The sequence below is a fragment of the Pinus tabuliformis genome, chromosome 6 (assembly GCF_031772625.1).
Source record: "Pinus tabuliformis cultivar Carrire ecotype Pingquan chromosome 6, CPIR1, whole genome shotgun sequence".
Classification (NCBI taxonomy): Eukaryota; Viridiplantae; Streptophyta; class Pinopsida; order Pinales; family Pinaceae; genus Pinus; species Pinus tabuliformis.
In genome coordinates this window covers 729,593,479-729,612,076 of record NC_142292.1, presented here as the reverse complement: position 1 = coordinate 729,612,076, position 18,598 = coordinate 729,593,479, and the positions used below count along the sequence as shown (strand labels likewise).

General features: G+C 36.8%; 1 protein-coding gene across 3 annotated transcripts; it reads left to right on the top strand.

The window, feature by feature from the left end:
- The first annotated feature begins 1,993 nt into the window (after nucleotides 1-1,993).
- On the top strand, nucleotides 1,994-7,070 carry LOC149260782 (putative disease resistance protein At1g61300). 3 transcript variants are annotated; one of them, XM_089421101.1, is made up of 4 exons: nucleotides 1,994-5,631; nucleotides 5,864-5,949; nucleotides 6,633-6,778; nucleotides 6,899-7,070. In XM_089421101.1, the coding sequence occupies exons 1-2, from the start codon at nucleotides 2,423-2,425 to the stop codon at nucleotides 5,871-5,873; spliced, it is 3,219 nt and encodes a 1,072-aa protein (XP_089277227.1). In that variant the 5' UTR covers nucleotides 1,994-2,422; the 3' UTR covers nucleotides 5,874-5,949; nucleotides 6,633-6,778; nucleotides 6,899-7,070. The 3 variants fall into 3 exon arrangements, with proteins under 3 accessions (XP_089277227.1, XP_089277232.1, XP_089277234.1); XM_089421106.1 differs by having other exon boundaries at nucleotides 6,630-6,778; XM_089421108.1 differs by having other exon boundaries at nucleotides 1,994-5,635.
- Nucleotides 7,071-18,598: the final 11,528 nt, after the last annotated feature.

Genomic DNA, 18,598 nt, shown 5'->3' with positions numbered 1-18,598 from the left:
CTTTACATATAAACCACTCTTCATTATTTTCACTTTGAACCAGTGTACAAAGTGGATTCATTTAACAGATTTGTGTGGACTACTTTCTTTCTTCTTGGTAGAGTATTTGGATTTTGCTCTATGTATGTGCATAATTCTTTCCAAGGCAATTCGTTCGTGGAATTGGCTTGCTTCTCCCTCCCTAAGTATTGAATGGGGTTGGGTAGAGAAGCATTGTCAAATGGTAGGGGATAGTCATGGTGGTTATTGCATTGGTCACTAGCAAGCTTAGTAGATGCTTGGGCATCTATAGAGGTTTCTTGATTTTGGATAATTAACTTACTCTAAAATTAAATAAGACATTCAATGTGTTGAGTGTAATATAGATATAAAAAAAACATCTAAAGCAAAGTAATTGCACAATGATCCAGTCCAAGAAGACAAGGTTTTCAACAAACCAATTCAAAGTAAGTAAAATCTTGATTATAGTTTTAGTTGTAGCCTTTCAACCTTTTCGACTTATTTGCTTATATCAAACATTGAGTATGTATTTACAAATCAGTGATTTTGGGATCAAATCCCACAAAGTAGTTCTATACCTACTCTTCAAATTCCTTCAGGCCTCTCTTTATACCTTTTGGGACATTTGCTAGTTATATTCATATAAATTTCAATTCACTTTATTAAATGAATCTACAATCTATTAGCCCGCAGAGGTTTGGTCTTGTGGCCAGCAGACGATCTGTTAAGTCGTCCGTGCCGTTGTGCAGGTCACGAGTTCGAGTCTCGTCTTACCCGAGGGCCGTTCTTGTGCGCTGGGCAATTCCTCCTAGAGGCTATAGTGGCAGCGGGTGGGATTCGACCCCTGGGCGGTTCCTCCTAGAAGTTATAGTGGCAGCCAATGGGATTCGACCCTAGAGGTTTTAGTGGCAGCGGGTGGGATTCGACCCCTGGGTGGTTCCTCCTAGAAGTTATAATGGCAGTCGATAAGATTCGACCCGTTGTAACGCGAGTACGATACCACCCCGTTGCCAATTTAACTAGTCAACAACAACAACAAACATATATATATATATATATATATATCCCCTTTACCAATCCCATATAGCTGTTTTTTTGGTCCTTTACCAATCCCATACCGGGGTTTTTTTTTAATTAATTATATATCATGATCATTTGGTTCTTTTCCTCAATATTCTCGTGAGACATGTTTATCTAACTCTATTATATTTTTATTTTTTCAACTTTTTCATATTCTTATACTTTACTAGGGTCCTTGTTCTTCTTTTCCTCGTCCTTTGTTTTTTTTTACTTAAAATTCCAATACTTTGCCTCCTCCTCATCTGTTCATCTTTCTCACCTTGTGCTTATATTTTCTGCATCTTCTTCGTACTTTTCTACTCTTGTTCCTGGATATGACTAGAGGTATAAATCGTTTCTTTTACTTTTCCAGACAAATTAAAGCAAAGGACAGGTGTCGCAACAATGGAATTGCTTTTCCATTGATAGGGAGACCAACCAAAAGCTAAAGGCATCTCGTATAAATCATTTCTTTTACTTTTTCAGAGAAATTAAAGCAAATGACAGGTGTCGCAACAATGGAATTGCTTTTCCATTGATAGGGAGACCAACCAAAAGCTAAAGGCATCTCGCATAAATCATTTCTTTTACTGTTCCAGACAAATTAAAGCCAATGACAGGGGTCGCAACAATGGAATTGCTTTTCCATTGATATGGAGACCAACCAAAAGCTAAAGGGATCTCGTATAAATCGTTTCTTTTACTTTTCCGGACAAATTAAAGCAAATGACAGGTGTCGGAACAATGGAATTGCTTTCCCATTGATACGGAGACCAACCAAAAGCTAAAGGCATCTCAATGCTTCCTTTCATGCCAATTCCCATCTTGTTTCTGTGTTGTTCTACTGCTATTCGTGGCGTACAAAGCTAGATTGACCTTTAACTTTTCTGATTTAAGTCATTACCTGCGATGAAATATATGACTTTAAATTCTATCGCAAATTTTCCCAACAACAGTCGCAGAATTTATTTTTCCAACTTTTCCCAATAACAACTGTGGCTCAACAGCGCCATGAACACGGATAGGACCACACCTTCTGTTTCTTCTTTTCGAAATAAACTCTCAGATTCCCAGAAACTTTTATTCGTTCTCAAGTTTGCTTCACCGCTACGTTCTGCGAGCGCTCCCTGAAAAAATTATTCTCATAACACCGCTTGTTGGATAACTGCCCTTTACCTTGTTTACATCCAATCTCCTTAGTTTCCTCCCTTACTCTGCACCTCCCTTGTTTTACATATCATAGCTGCCCCCATTACCCGTCCACCTCCCTTGTTTTACACCCCCATTACCCGGCAGAAGGTCACAAACATATAGCCCCCGCATTCTCCCATTCTTTTTTTCTGCGCTGCTCTCCCGCAAAACCATGGCAACCGTCACCACAGTACCAGTCGACCCCATAATCAACCGGGTCCTCGAGTTATTGAAGGATGTTACTAACAAGGAGGATGACTGTCAGATTCTTCAAACTGACTTGAGGCGTATGGAGAGCCTTCTGCAAGATATTGACATCTTCCTCCGATATCAACAGAAAGAGCCTTCGGAGATTGTCAAGATTTGGTTGCAATTGCTGCAAAATTCGCTTACACAGGCAAAAATCCTACTCAATCAGTTGGGACGACGCCAGAGCTATCTCGACAGTGTCGTGTGCAATGACAATCCAAGGAGATTGTCCAAAGAAATAAGAGAATGGAAAGCATTTTTTAATCATCTCTCTCAACGTTTTGTAAGTGACTGGTTTGAACACATTGGTCCTTCAGGCAATGCCATCAACAACCATCTGGTTGGCCCGATCATCAAGCTGTTGGAGGACGTTATTAACAAGGAGGACAACTGTCAGATTCTTCAAACTGACTTGAGGCGTATGGAGAGGCTTCTACAGGATATTACCACTCTCTTCCGAGATGAACCCGATATTACCACCCTCTTTCAACGTCAAAAGAGGGAGCTCCTGAAGATGGTGAAGAAGTGGTTACAACTGCTGCAAAATTCTCTTACAGAGGCAGATGGCCTGCTCGATCGATCCGCAAAGCGCCGAACCTTTGCTGAGTGTGTCATGCGCGAACCCAGGAATCTCTTCAAAGAAATAAGCGAATGGAGCGCATCTTTTGACAAGATCTATGACAGCATCCAAAGTGACTTGTCAAATTTGGTGACTTCTCCCGAGTTTTTTTTATCAAAACCGTTATATGAAAAGAAGGAAATGTTCCCTCAAGAAGCAGCAACCTCCTCTGAGTTTGAAGGTTCCGGGTTTATAGATGCTCAAGATCAAGTAGAGAAGTGGCTTAACGAAGGTGACCATGTTCACGTAATTGGTGTATATGGCATACCCCGCTCTGGGAAAACGCACCTCCTCCAATTTCTCTGCAATAAATATAGACAAGTAGGTAATGTTTTCGACCATGTCATTTGGATCACAGTTTCCCAAAATTGTGAAATTTTAGAGTTGCAGGATCGTCTTGCTCATGAAATAGATTTAAGCCTCCCAAGCAATTTTGATGAGAGAAAGATGAAGCTGTCTGCATATCTGAAGGAGAAGAACTTTCTTCTGTTATTGGATGACTTGTGGAGTCTCCTCGATTTGCAAGAACTAGGTTTGGGTTTTGGCCATCATAAACACAGTAAATTCCTATTCTCTACTCGCAGGAAGGATCTGATTCCAGAAATGGGCGCACAACAATCCACTGAAATACAACCCCTCTCTAAAGACGAGCGCTGGAACCTGTTTCGCAGAGTGGCTTTCAAAGACGAGCAAGTTTCTATGGATATAGAAGACCGTGCCACGAAAATTGCCAACGAGTGCAAAGGTCTGCCTGTGGCCGTAAATACAGTCGCCGCAGCAATGGCCGGAAAAACCAGTGTAGATGAATGGGATAATTGTTTATCTTCCATTAAAAAGGTAGATCCATGTTTTCCAGCTACTCATCCTCGCCTTGATGCAGAGCTCTATGCAGTACTCCGGTATGGTTATGATTCCCTGCCGAATTCAGACCTGAAGAGGTGCTTTTTATATTGTGCTATGTACAAGCAAGATCAAGAAATTGATACGCTCACATTACTGCAAATGTGGATTGGAGAAGGCCTCGTCAAGAGCAAACAAGGAAGCTATTTAATGGACATGGCCATTGGGCGGAAATACCTAAAACTCATTGTAGAGCGTTGCTTGTTCCAGAGAGTTCGTCACAGCACGAATATATTTAGAAGGACTACACTAAAAGTTAGGCAACGCACGGATGTCTATACATGGAATACAATAAAAGTTGACGATTGTGTTCGTGATATGGCTGTGTACATTGGGCAGAAAGAGGAGAACTGTTTATTCATGGCAAATGAAGGTCAAAGAAATTTCCCTGAAGTTCACGATGAGAATTGCTGCAGGATTTCATTAGCCAGTAGTCTTTTGGAAGATCTACCCACTGAGTTGAGATGCACAAAGCTTGCGAGTATCAACTTATACGACAATCCAAATTTGAAAGAGCTTCCGTCAGGATTTCTACTCAGCGTAACCTCTCTCAGGGTTCTCAATCTGTCGGGCTGCACCAAAATAACTTCAGTCCCAACGTCAATTGGGCAGCTAAGAATGCTTGAGTTTCTCTCATTACAGGAACTTCCCATCAAAGATTTGCCAGAAGAAATATACCATATTTCTAGACTTCAATTTTTGCATCTTCCATTCTGTAAATCTCTGGAATCATTCCCATCTAAGATTGGAGAGCTTCAAAATCTCAGGTCTCTTTATTTAGGCGGGTGTGAGTCGCTAGAGATGATTCCTCGTGAGATCTCTGAACTTACTTCATTGAGCAGCCTCGTGTTAGGGACATTTTTAAGCGTGGAAAAGGAAGCTCCTGCAAGTATTTGGAGTTTAAAGGGTCTTAATAACCTAACGGAGTTGAGAGTACGCGTAAAACCTTCCCTGGGTGGAACAAAGTCAGCATTTAAAGATGGCATAATGGGAACCTGGTCGGAGATGAGGCACTTACAGTTGGTCTACCAACCTAATAGTGCAGATGAAATCATGGAGAACCTTCCACAAGACATGCAGAACATGAAGAAGCTGCAGAGTTTAGGACTATTGCGTTACCAAGGGTTGAGTCTGCCTAATTGCAAGTTTGAACATCTTGAAATGGTATATTTGTACAGGTGCAACTACATAACGGAGCTCTCTCCATTGGAGTGGATGCCAAATTTGAAGCTTCTAAAGGTGTATGGGTGCAAGAGTTTGAGAAAGTTGGGGATAGGGAGCTTTCCAAGTGGATATTTAATGTTACAGAGGTTGGTTCTCAAAGATCTAGAGATGTTAGAGAGTCTAGCTGGACCCTCAAAGATGTTAGAGAGTCTAGCTGGACCCTCAAACAGTGGAGCGTGGGATGAGATGACACTACCTGAGCTCCGTGTGTTGAAAATGAGAAAGTGCTCATCTTTGAAAAGATTTCCGAATGGAATAGAAAAGCTGCTAAATTTATCTGCAATATTAGGATATCCACTTACTTGGTGGGAAAGCATTCTATGGGAAGATGAAAACGTGAAACTAAAGTTAGAAAATATCTTTAAAGAATATTTACCAACAAAAACACGGTAAGTAAGCAATTTTTTATCATTTAAATCTTTTATATAATGTTTTTAATTAAATTATTTTTATAATTTTATTTTTATTTTTTAATATAATATTAAAATATAGCTTTTTTTTTAATATTTATAAAATATATAAATAATATTTTTGTTATTTAAATTTAAATTATTTTTATATTTATTTTCCCTTTTACTTGCCTTTTTCCAACTTTTTCTTAACCGATATTTTTTTTCACAGCAATCGATGATGTGTTATCAATAGCCCGTATAAAGCAAATGCCGAGAATCCGTCGAATATATATGTGAGAGATTTAAGCGAAAGAGGTACTTTAAATTTGCATTTAGTTAAGTTTTATTTTCAAAATTTTATATATCTAATAATTAAAATTTTGTTTGGACAGATTTTTTCTATTTTATTTTATTTTATTATATTATATTTTTTTAATGTGGTTCAGAACACTTTGGTCAGTGAGTAGTGGTTACTCGGCCACTAAAAATCTTTATTATATTATATTATATTAGTTTAATTTAGTTGATATTTGCATTTGGAATAATATTAATCAATAAAATTAGGCCAATAGGCTTTCCTATGCATCAACAATCGCCAACACTTTTACTCTGCTCCGTTGGATCAGTTGAGACACTTTCAACCGTTGATTTGAAGTGTCACTGCTTTTTCCATATATCAGTGGAATTATCTTCTTTTCACCTCCAAATTCTGCTGTGCACTCTATCACATGACAAGATATTTTTAATGCTTTTTCCCATTCTTTTATGCTACTCTTAAGATATTTTTAATTTTTAGGTCAAAATATTCTCTCCGGTCAATGGATTTAGATCACTCTTACACGTATAAATGATGCTTTAATTGATGGTCAAACATATGTGGCCACCGGGCCCAAAATGGCAGGTTTCAGTGTGGAACACCTGAACTCAATAATTTACATAAATGGTTTGGAAGTGCGTCTCTCACTTCTAAATTTTGATGCATTTCGTCTTATTAGCAGAATGGGCGGGCAAAGCCTCTGCAAATCTCATGTCCACAAATTGCAAATCCGTTCCACAGTTTTCCTCATCCTTTGCTACTGCATCATGTTATTGTCTGGTCACAGCGAAATCAGCAAAGCTGCTGCAGCCACGGATCCAAAGGAAGGTGAGAAACAGTTCACTCTTCTTGAATGTATTTTGCTCTCTGGAATCACTCTTCTTGAATGCATTTTGCTCTCCGGAATCACTTTTGGGCGCTTATATTACAAGCTTTGATGTTTAACAGTCAATGCTTTGAGAATAATAGCAAGCAAGATGGGGGTCACCAAATGGAACTTCAATGTGGATCCCTGCAGCTGCGACTCGTCCTGGTATACTCTCGACAACAGGGCGGGGGAGCTCGGCGTCATCTGCAACTGTGCCTTCAAAAGGAACACCACTTGCCATGTCCTTAAAATGTAAGTCGGATCATCATTCCACGTAGTATTTTTAAGTGTGTGTACTGTAAAGGTTGGACTCATGCCTTTCTGTTTCTGTTTGCAGAAAAATTCTATATGAAGAACTGTCGGGAATTATTCCGCCAGAGCTGGCTGATCTCACATATTTGTCAAATATGTAAGCTAATTCAAGAAGTTCCCCAATCTTTATCCCTCTTGTTTATCTGAAAATCCCAGGGAATGAGTAGGGTTTGATACTGACAGGAATTTGCTGTGTTGTTTAAACTGGCAGAGATTTGAGATATAACCTTCTGCATGGCTCGACTACTTCTTTGCTTTTGAAAGGGCATAATGCTTTGGCATTGTAGGGTTAGATTTTGTTTTTTGTGTTTCTGTTATGGCTCATAAATGGATGTGTTTTTGGATTGAAATTTAAGGAAAATATGGGTTTATTGTAGCATATGAATAGATACATCTAAGCATTGAAATTTCAAAAGTTGGGTTTATTGTGCACATGAAATGACATGTGTTCATGTTTTTGAAATTTTACTCAGAGAAAAGAAAAAATGGATTTGGTTTTGCATATGAATGAGATGTATTCTTCGTATATGCTTGGCCATCTATAGAGGTTTCTTGATTTTGGGTAATTAATTTGCTCTAAAATGAAATAAGACATTCAATGTGTTCTTTATAATATAGATATAAACAAAACATCTAAAAAAAGTAATTGCACAATGATCCAGTCCAAGAAAACAAGGTTTTCCACAAACCAATTAACTCTTCTAGAAAAATTCAACAATTCCAAGTTAATAATCCTATCGGCCTCTCTTTGTACCTTTTGGGACAATTGTTAGTTACATTATTTATAATATTATAATATGTATATTTTATATTTAGTATTAAATTATATTTTGTATTTAAATTATATTTTTTAATACTTTTTCAAATTACTATAAAATTCCATACTTTTTCTTTAATCACTTACCAAAAAAGAGTATTAAGTAAAATTATCTAACACTTTTCTATTTGTAAAGTAATTTTTTTTATTTTTTCAGATCTTTCTTTAATCACTTACCCAAAAAGAGTATTAAGTAAAATTATCTAACGCTTTTCTATTTGTGAAGTAAATTTTTTATTTTTTCAAATTAATAATGTGTGTGTTTTCTAATTTGTCATGAGGGAAACTAGACTAACAAAGAACTTCAATTGTTTCATTATCCCAAAAGAAAGAGTTATGATTGGAGCCATAATAACAGAAACTCGGTGATTATCTACTAGGCCTTTAGGGCCCTTTTTGATTAAAAAAAACTATAGAACTAAAACAAAGAAATAGAAAAAGCAGTGTCTCTATAAGATATTCAAACAAACTTATCAAAATTAATGGCTTTGATTGGAAAGGGTTCCTTGTTGTTACCTAGGGAGCAACAAAGATCAAGAGGGATGCCTAGTTGCTTTTCTAAATGTCCAAGCCATCATTTCATTGAGATCATGTGCCTCTACATTTCATTCGAGGTCAGGAGTATTTCCTCCTTGATTTCTTTTCTATCAACTATAACTCTTCCAAGAGGAAATTTCAAATGCCAATAGATATCCACAATGTAAATGTATTGACTATAGTGGCCCCTAGTGTGTCCTGCATCCAAAAAATATTATGCCACTTGCCAAAACCATTGTATCAATGAGAGTGAACCTTTCATTAGCTAGATCTCATTCTTCTTGAGTTATTTCCTCTTGAAACGATTAGGGGGTGAGCTCATGGTACCTGGATGCCAAGCTCTCAATCCACATCCATGCCCTTGAATGGCTATGTTTCTGGTAATAAGTCGCGCCTTGTTGAGCCTTAGCTCTTTGATAGAGAATGTTGACTTGCAAATGAGAGAACTGGTCAAGAGCATTTATAAATTCCCTCCATGAGCTATGCACAACTAAATTCAACTTCTAGGGATGGTGACAAATTTTTGAGGGGCCACGTCTTTGAACACTAGGGAGCCTTTGAGATCCCAGCTTGACAAAGAAATTCCAAAACCTAAGGAACCTAAAACAATGCAATAGCTTGAGTGACCAAGTGACTTTCATGTAAGTTTTAACCCTATATGATTAATCATTGCATGTTGGAAAATCTAATTCCAACCACCTATTAGGTGTCAAAATTGTCCCTCCAAGTGTCTCAGTTCAGTTTGAGTTAGTCGAGTTTAACTCCGGTCATTTATCACTGATATTTCCAATGTAATTTTATTTAAGTGATTTGTAATACTAAGAAGAACAAGTCCTCTGCTCCACTTTTTGTTCTCTTCAATTTTTGTCATGGAATCAGAGCTTAGCCTGTGTAATAATCCTTGAGAGGAACAGAGAGAGACGAGTTTGCATAAGACTCCCTGAGAGAGCAGCAACATGAGCGTAAGACTCGTTGAGAGCAGCATTTCATACGTGTGTAGTCACAAGAAAAGAGCAGAGATTCACTATAGATATTTTAGCAAAGTGAAGTAGCTGTGAGATGAAGGTTGCTGCAAAGTCTGCGTTGAAGAAGGTTTTTTTGGAGATTAGCGCTTTACATTAGTCAAACCAGTACATTAGTGACACCACTAATGCTGAGCAGTGAGAGGAAAAAGTGTGTTAATTGAGTTTCCTTGCACCGATTTTCAATTGACGCGGGTTAGTTTTGATGGACAGTGTGTTAGAGCACTAACACTTCCCTTCAAGGTCTACATAAGAGTTAGCACATGGCCTTTTCTCATCCCACATAGCGTTAGCATTACCCGTGATATTTAAAAAAAAAGGTCCACAAGGCACGAGAGGAAAAAGGTGAGGCATGAAGAGGATCGAGAGTGTGCTTAGCTGGAAAGCGTCAAGGTACATGACCAAAAATCATAAGCATCAGTTTTTTAATGTCTTAAATGGAATATGGTATCATGATATACAATAAACAAATGCGCATGTATTAAAAAGGCCTGGTGTAATTTTTTAGTGCGTTGTTATTATTTTGTTAAAGGAGGCCTTATGCCATAAAGGTTATATAAGAGGTATTTTTTTAAACAATAACGAAAGAAGAAAGAAATTATTTTAACCTCCACAAGGCTAAAGATAGCCTATGGGACAGATTGCTTCTTCATCTGCTTGATGTATTCGGTCCTTTTTCTGTGAAGCTTCAAAATAAATGCTCCCAGCTTCTCGACAAACCCCTTGCTAAATAGATTATCCCAAGAGCTATCTACCAGCATATCTGCATAACTTTCCTTTTGTTGTTGAAAGTCTCACATTCTAAAATGAAATGTTTTTATGTTTCCACTTTCCGAAAGAAAAAAAAATGCATACTCTTTCCTCCCACACTTCCTTTGGCCTTTTCCATCCCCCTGTTTCACAACAGAGTTAATGAGAATTAGTCCTTAACTGAGCAATAAGAATTTTGGCTCTCCAAGAGATATTGGCCTCTATTATGTTTTTGGTTGATGACTATGAGTGGGATTAAACACTTCAATATAGTAATTTTTCTTTCTTCCTAGCCCTTTATCCCAAGAACGCTTGTGGAACTTTTCCATAACAAAAGCTTTTATCTCTTTGTTGTTTATGGGACACGCGTTCAAGCAAATACCCCATTGTTATTTTGTTGCATCCAAGTTTTTTTGTTCTTGCACAATCTATTATTAAAGACAACCTTAGGTCATCTACCATCTTCCATTTGCTCAATTTTTTTTAAATACCTTATGAATCGCACCATAGCAATTGCTTCAATAGGAGCAATCCCTGTTTCACTTAACAAAATATCATAAGGAACTGCACTTTTAATCTTAAATTTGTTTGTAATCAAACGCTTCTGAATTTTCTCAATTCGTCTCCATTGCATGTTGGATGTATTGCTGGCCCATAGTTCACAACCATAGAGAATCATCGGAATCAATAGAAGCCCAAAAAGAGTTTGAGTGGTTTTCCAGTTCCATAACTCTGCCTCTCTACACCTATTTTGAAAAGCATAAAATGCTTTCCAACCCCCCAAAGTTCTTTTCTTTCTACAACCATTCCAGCTTATATTTTTGTTGAAGTCAATTCCGAGGTATTTGTAATCCGCAACTTCTTCCAGAATATTGCTTTCAAAGTAGAACTTATGCTGGTTATGTTTTCGTTTCTTAGAGAATACCACTACTTTTGTTTTTCTGATATTGACTTGCATCCCCACACTTCTACAAAAATGCTCAAGGGATAGTAAGTGCTCTTGCAAACCAAGAGTCTATTTAGTAATCAGAATAAGGTCATCTGCATATAAAAGAAGCCTTATAACTAACTTGCCCAAATAGATACCATCACCCTCTTGCGAATTTAACCACTCCTCAAGCTTGTCGATATATAAATAAAAAAGGGTAGGAGATAGTGGGCAACCTTGTTTGACCCCGATATCGCTTCTAAAACTTTCAAAAATGCTTGTTGAAGTTCTAATTTTGACTTTCACCTCTCCATACAGCCTATGCACCACTTCTCTAAAATGTTTAGGAACCCCAAGTTCCTCCATTCTATGCCAAAGCTTATCCCTAGGAACCGAGTCAAACGCGTTTCTGAAATCAGCAAAGCAATAAAAGGCTTCTTCCTTTTTCTCCCAAACTTTTTCAATGATGTGCCTTAAAGTTATACAATGATCAACTGTGGAATGTTTAGGTCTAAAACCTGCTTTCCCTTTAGCACACTTATCTCTTTCTTTTGCCCACTTGCTGATTTTGTTTTCTAGCATGCTTCCAAATAGCTTTGCAAACAAAGGGTTTATCATGATGGTCCTATAATTGGAGGGATTATTGACGTCACCGCTCTTGAAAAGAGCTATTGCTAGACTGGTTGTCCAATCTGTGGAGAGCCCTTGTTGTATGATGTTGTTGAAAATTTTTGTAATGTGAGGTGCAAGAATCTTTGAGCCCCACTTTAGATATTCTGCTTGGAGTTCAACTAAGTCTTTTGCTTTTCCAACGCCCAACTTCTTGATACCCATCTCTACTTCTTGTACCGTGAAGAGTTCAGTATCAGTGTTGACCAAGGGGGGAGGGTCAACCTTGGGAACCTGCTCATAGAGTTGTCTAGCATAGTCAAACCATTTAGAAGTTGTAATATTATTTCCAATTTGTATCTTTTTCGGTTGGAGCTCCTTCCAAAATAATTTGAGATTATTTTTCCCAAAGAAGATTAGTTCTTCCCTCTTTGAAACCATGAAATCAGCGTTTTTCTTGCTCAATAATTGCTAGTAAGCTTTGAACTTTATGTTATCCTTGTTTGACTCCTTCCACATTCTCCTTGCCTTTTGCATTCCTCATCAAACCAAGTATTAAAGGTGAATTAAAAAAAAAGGGAGCGCTTCATTTTTTAAAGAGTTCTTATTTAATATGAGATTTACAAAAAAAAAAAAAAAAAACATTTTTCCAAGTGAGTTCTCGACATTGTAATATTTTTTTAAAAGCCTTTTGAAAGTGTCGCTTTAGTAAAGAATTTTTGGAACTAAGGTCTTTGTAAAGAAATTTGTAGACTAGTTTGTTTGTGGAAGCCAAGCAGCAACGACATTTTTATTGCAGTTAGATGTGATGTCTACAATTTGTTTTGTTTGTTGAGTCGTAGTGAGCCAACACTCAACAAATGGGAAAATTCGAAAGGCTTCCCTTGATTTCAGAAGCCAAGACAGCCAAGGAGGCTTGGGATACCCTTGGGAGGAGTCATTGTGTAAGGGGGAGCACTGAAGTTGAAGATGAAGGTGGATCTATAACAACATATCTACATTGAGATGGAAATTTTGTTGAATCCCACTGTGCTCAGTCACAAGTGGATGATGTTTGTGAAGATGTTGCAAAAGAAAGAAAGAAGGAGCACATAGATGCTCATGAACCCCCTTGTGCACAGCCATAGGTGGACAAAAACTTGGTGATTCCAGCAATAGATCTTGCTCAAGACAATATGATGATTCTAGCAATAGAGCTTGCTGATGAGGATTTGGTAAAACCGGCAAGAGAGCTTGCTGATGAAAGTTCGGTAAATCCAGCAACAGAACTTGCTGATGGTAGTGAAACTTCTATTGGAGTAGTCAATGCTATGGTGAATCCAACAAATAATATTTCTGATGTAAAATTTGATGAAGAGTTGTTGGCTAATGATGAATGGTTGCAGGTGATGCAACAAAAACATCATACTGAGATGATGTTATTTGGTGAGACAGTGGAAGACAACATGTTTGTAGCAGCACAGGTTAGTAAATAATTCAAAGAGAGAGAGACAGAAATAGAGGAAGAGGCAAAGAAGGAAAACCAGAAAGAGAAAATAGAGACAGATGCAGAAGTAAAGCTAGAAGTACAACAAGAAAAAGCTCTCATTGCAGAGCAGAAAGAACAAAAAGCTCTTCCTTTTCCCCTAAATCTTGTGTTCATGGAGTATCTCCACATGGGGATCCAGGTGGTCACTTTGGTTGCGGTGTGGACAAATTTTACCATGGTAATGTCACTATTATGTTATTTCAATTTATTTGGTGTGTATATGAAGTCATGGGAAATGCCATCGAAGGAATGCCTCAGAGGTTGGACATCATTTTTGAGTGTCGTTATTTCAAGTTGTGCATCTATGTTCTTGAAATGGTGGTGGTACGAAATTATGATAATTCTATCTGGGCTATTGTTAGATCCAAAAGAAACAGTGGCAGATTTTCTTCCTGGTTGCACAGTAATGAATTTCATAGCCTTTCGTCATGGTTTCACAGTAATGCGCTGTAATCAGTTTCATATCCCTTTCCTTTATGGTAAGGATGTGCCACAGATGGGGTAAAACGTTCACAAACGATAAAGAGATTTTATCCTTGTATCCATGGCCCTTCCCATTGTAGGGATTTGCAAAGTGGGTAACTACCCTCAAACAACAGGCTGCGGAGTTCTACCAGGCAGCACTCGGCCTAAGTTGGAATCTTAGTGGTAAGTTATAAAATGATTAAAGTTACATAAATGAAAATACCCATGGGTGCGATAAATCCATGTGCATCCATCATGTTTTAACCACATTAAAACGACGTGGATATGAATAATTTTCAAAGTCCCAACATGGCTAAAGTATTGTAAACATTTCTATAATTAGAGTGAATAGTGAATTTTAGTGGAACTCTTTGTTGTGACTATTCATAAATCTAAAAATTTATTCTTTCCCATAATTTTTTCCATTGCCTTCATTAATATTTGATGTGTATGTTTGTTCTCCCTATGAAACATAACTTGCATGTGTATGTTTGTTCTCCCTATGAAACATAACTTGCATGGAATAGAGAAGCTACTAAATTTATCTGCAATATTAGGATGTCCACTTAGTTGGTGGAAAGGCATTCTATGGGAAGATGAGAACGTGAAAATAAAGTTAGAAAATATCTTTAAAGAATATTTACCAACAAAAACAGGGTAGGTAAGAAAGCAATTTTTTATATATAATGTTTTTAATTAAATTATCTTTTATAATTTTATTTTTATTTTTTTATATATTATTAAAATATAATTTTTTTTTTAAATATTTATAAAATATATAAATAATATTTTTGTTATTTAAATTTAAATTATTTTTATATTTATTTTCCCTTTTACTTGCCTTTTTCTAACTTTTTCTTAACCGATATTTTTGTCACAACAATCGATGATGGGTTATCAATAGCGAGTGTTTTTCTAACTTTTTCTTAACCGATATTTTTGTCGCAGCAATCGATGATGGGTTATCAATAGCCAGTGTAAAGCAAGTGCCGAGGATCCATCGAATATCTATGTGAGAGATTTAAGAATAGCGACGAGAGGGGTACTTTAAATTTGCATTTAATTAAGTCTTATTTTCAAAATTTTATATATCTAATAATTAAAATTTTGTTTGGACAGACTTTCTCTATTTTATTTTATTTTATTTTTTTTAAGTGTGGTTCACGAACATCCTGGTTAGTGAGTGGTTTCTACGTCCACTAAAAAATCTTTATTTTATTATATTATATTATATTAGTTTAATTTAATTTGATTGATATTTGCATTTGGAATAATATTAATCAATTAATTTTATATAATTACATTATTTATAATATTAAAATATGTATATTTTATATTTAGTATTAAATTATATTTTGTATTTAAATTATATTTTTTAATAGTTTTTCAAATTACTATAACATTCCATACTTTTTCTTTAATCACTTACCCAAAAAGAGTATTAAGTAAAATTATCCAACACATTTCTATTTGTAAAGTAAATTTTTTATTTTTTCAAATTAATGATGTATGTGTTTTCTAATTTGTCATTAGGGAGACTAGACTAATAAAGAACTTCAATCGTTTCATTATCCCAAAAGAAAGAGTTATGATTGGAGCCATAAAAACATAAAAGCAGAAACTCGATGATTATCTACTAGACCTTTAGGGCCATTTTTGATTAAAAAAAACTATAGAACTAAAACAAAGAAATAGAAAAAGCAATGTCTCTGTAAGATATTCAAACAAACTTATCAAAATTAATGGCTTTGATTCGAAAGGGTTCCTTGTTGTTACCTAGGGAGCAACAAAGATCAAGAGGGATGCCTAGTTGCTTTCCTAAATGTCCAAGCCATCATTTCATTGAGATCATGTGCCTCTACATCTCATTTAGGGTCAGGAGGATTTCCTCCTTGATTTCATTTCTATCAACTATAACTCTTCCAAGAGGAAATTTCAAATGCCAATAGATATCCACAATGTAAATGTATTGACTATAGTGCCCCTAGTGTGTCCTGCATCCAAAAAATATTATGCCACTTTTGCCAAAACCATTGTATCAGTGAGAGTGAGCCTTTCATTAGTTAGATCTCATTCTTCTTGAGTTATTTCCTCTTGAAACGATTGGGGGGTGAGCTCATGGTACCTGGATGCCAAGCTCTCAATCCACATCCATGCCCTTGAATGACTATGTTTTTGGTAATAAGTCGTGCCTTGTTGAGCCTTAGCTCTTTGATAGAGAATGTTGACTTGCAAATGAGAGAATTGGTCAAAAACATTTATAAATTCCCTCCATGAGCTATGGACAACTAAATTCAACTTCTAGGGATGGTGACAAATTTTTGAGGGGCCAGGTCTTTGAACACCAGGGAGCCTTTGAGATCCCAGCTTGATAAAGAAATTCCAAAACCTAAGGAACCTAAAACAATGCAATAGCTTGAGTGACCCAGTGACTTTCATGTAAGTTTTAACCCTATATGATTAATCATTGCATGTTGGAAAATCTAATTCCAACCACCTATTAGGTGTCAAAATTGTCCCTCCAAGTGTCCCAGTTCAGTTTGAGTTAGTCGAGTTTAACTCCAGTCATTTATTACTAATGTTTCCAATGTAATCTTATTTAAGTGATTTCTAATACTAAGAAGAACAAGTCCTTTGCTCCACTTTTTGTTCTTTTCAATTTTTGTCATGGTATCCGAGCTTAGCCTGTGTAATAATCCTTGAGAGGAACAGAGAGAGATGAGTTTGCATAAGACTCCCTGAGAGAGCAGCAACGTGAGTGTAAGACTCGTTGAGAGCAGCATTTCATACATGTGTGTAGTCACAAGAAAAGAGCAGAGATTCGCTATAGATATTGTAGCAAAGTGAAGCAGCTGTGAGATGAAGGTTGTTGCAAAGTCTGTGTTGAAGAAGGTTTTTTGGAGATTAATGCTTTACATTAGTCAAACCAGTATGTTAGTGACACCACTAATGCTGAGAAGTGAGAGGAAAAAGTGTGTTAATCAAGTTTCCTTGCACTGATTTTCAATTGATGTGGGTTAGTTTTGATGGACAGTGTGCTAGAGCACTAACACTGCCCTTCAAGGTCTACATAAGAGTTAGCACACGGCCTTTTCTCATCCCACATAGCGATCATGGATATCTATTGGACTTTCTACCATGCATGTTTGCACAATATGCAAAGAATCATACCCAGCAACGAAAACAAGGCTTTTACACGGTAGCCTTTCTTCCTTTCGTTGTGCATCATCTAAATCTACCAATCGCTTTTCTCATCTGATCAACATGGACCCTAGTGAACAACCATATGTCCTTCAACATTTAACACAATTTGAGGAAACACTCATTGCACGTGTGAACCCCATTCTACAAGTCATTCATGCCCGTGATGGTCAATACAAATATAGTGGCCATACAATTAGCTTCCCTCAAGACATCACTATTTTTGCCAAATAATTACCCCGAATGGTTTATGACTTAGACATCCTCATTTTGAAAAGGCACAATCCATCTGAAAAGGCTTATGAATTCTTTGTTTGCAAATCACGTGTACTTGCAGTACTTGAATAAAAAATAAAAAATGACCCTTACTACAATGACGTCCAATTCAGCTCATCTACAATTTTTTCTCTACCTGATCACCTTACAGATATTTCTTCTCTTCTTCATAATGTAACCACCTCCTCTTTTGAACCCCATCAAACCAATATTGATTCTACTTATGATATTGATGTCATGCTACCTCCATTAGAAATCCAACCCTCTTCTTTTGTTCTAATACTCCCAAATTCATGTACTGAACTTAAGCACATTTGTGATTATTTGCACTTGACCCATCCAAATTCAACAAGCTTAGTTGACTGGCCTCCAATATCTTTAACAACTATGAAGGAATACAACACCGAGGGTCTCTTTTCCATGGCATTCCCTGCACTCTTTCCTACAGGCATTTCCATGATCATGCAACCAAGAATTACAAAAGTTGAGATGCATGAATATGCTTTGCACTTGTTTCACTACCATGATAACCAATTTGGCCAACATCCAAGATTCCTCTACTACCTTTATAACATTCTAATGTGCCACCGTAGCCAAATAACCGCTATCGTTTTTGTGAATAAGTACATTGAGAACAACTTGCCAACAACTGTTTTAGACCTACAATAGTGTCTTTGTGACTTTCCAGATTCAAAATTACCTGAGCAAGTAATGTGGTTCGGTTCAGGACTACGAGGAACTCGATCTTTCTGGAACAAACAATGATGTGAGCTAACTAACATGATCACACAAATTGGAAGTCCGAAATTCTTCTTCACTCTCAGTGCAGCTGATACCAAATGGCATGACTTTCACATGATCATGCCTACCAATGTTCCCTCCAGTTCAGACAACCACTTCCAATGGAGAATTCAAAACATAATTAAAAACCCACATCTAACATCCCAATATATTCATTGCAGATTTACAATTTTCCTCGAAGAAGTCTTGCAAAAAGGCCTCCACGCAATAGATTATTGGTGCAGGTATTTTTTAATATCCATTTCTCTCTGCATTAATTTCTACATTGCATATATGTTTTAACCAACTTTTATATTCAGATACGAATGGAAACATAGAGGATCCGCACACATTCATGGCTTCCTTTGGTTGCAAAATGCGCCAAATATGGACACTAATGACTAGAAAAATGCATTAGAAGTTGTTGATGCTCAGAAATATTTTGATCGCTATGTAACTGCTTGGAATCCACGACAGCCAGAACATCGAAATCTTGTGTTTCACCAATCAGCAACTCAGAACCCATGTCTTCTTGACACAACATCAATCTTCAGG

Coding starts and splice junctions, on each gene's coding strand:
- LOC149260782 (XM_089421101.1), top strand. CDS start 2,423: ATGGCAACCGTCACCACAGTACCAGTCGACCCCATAATCAACCGGGTC.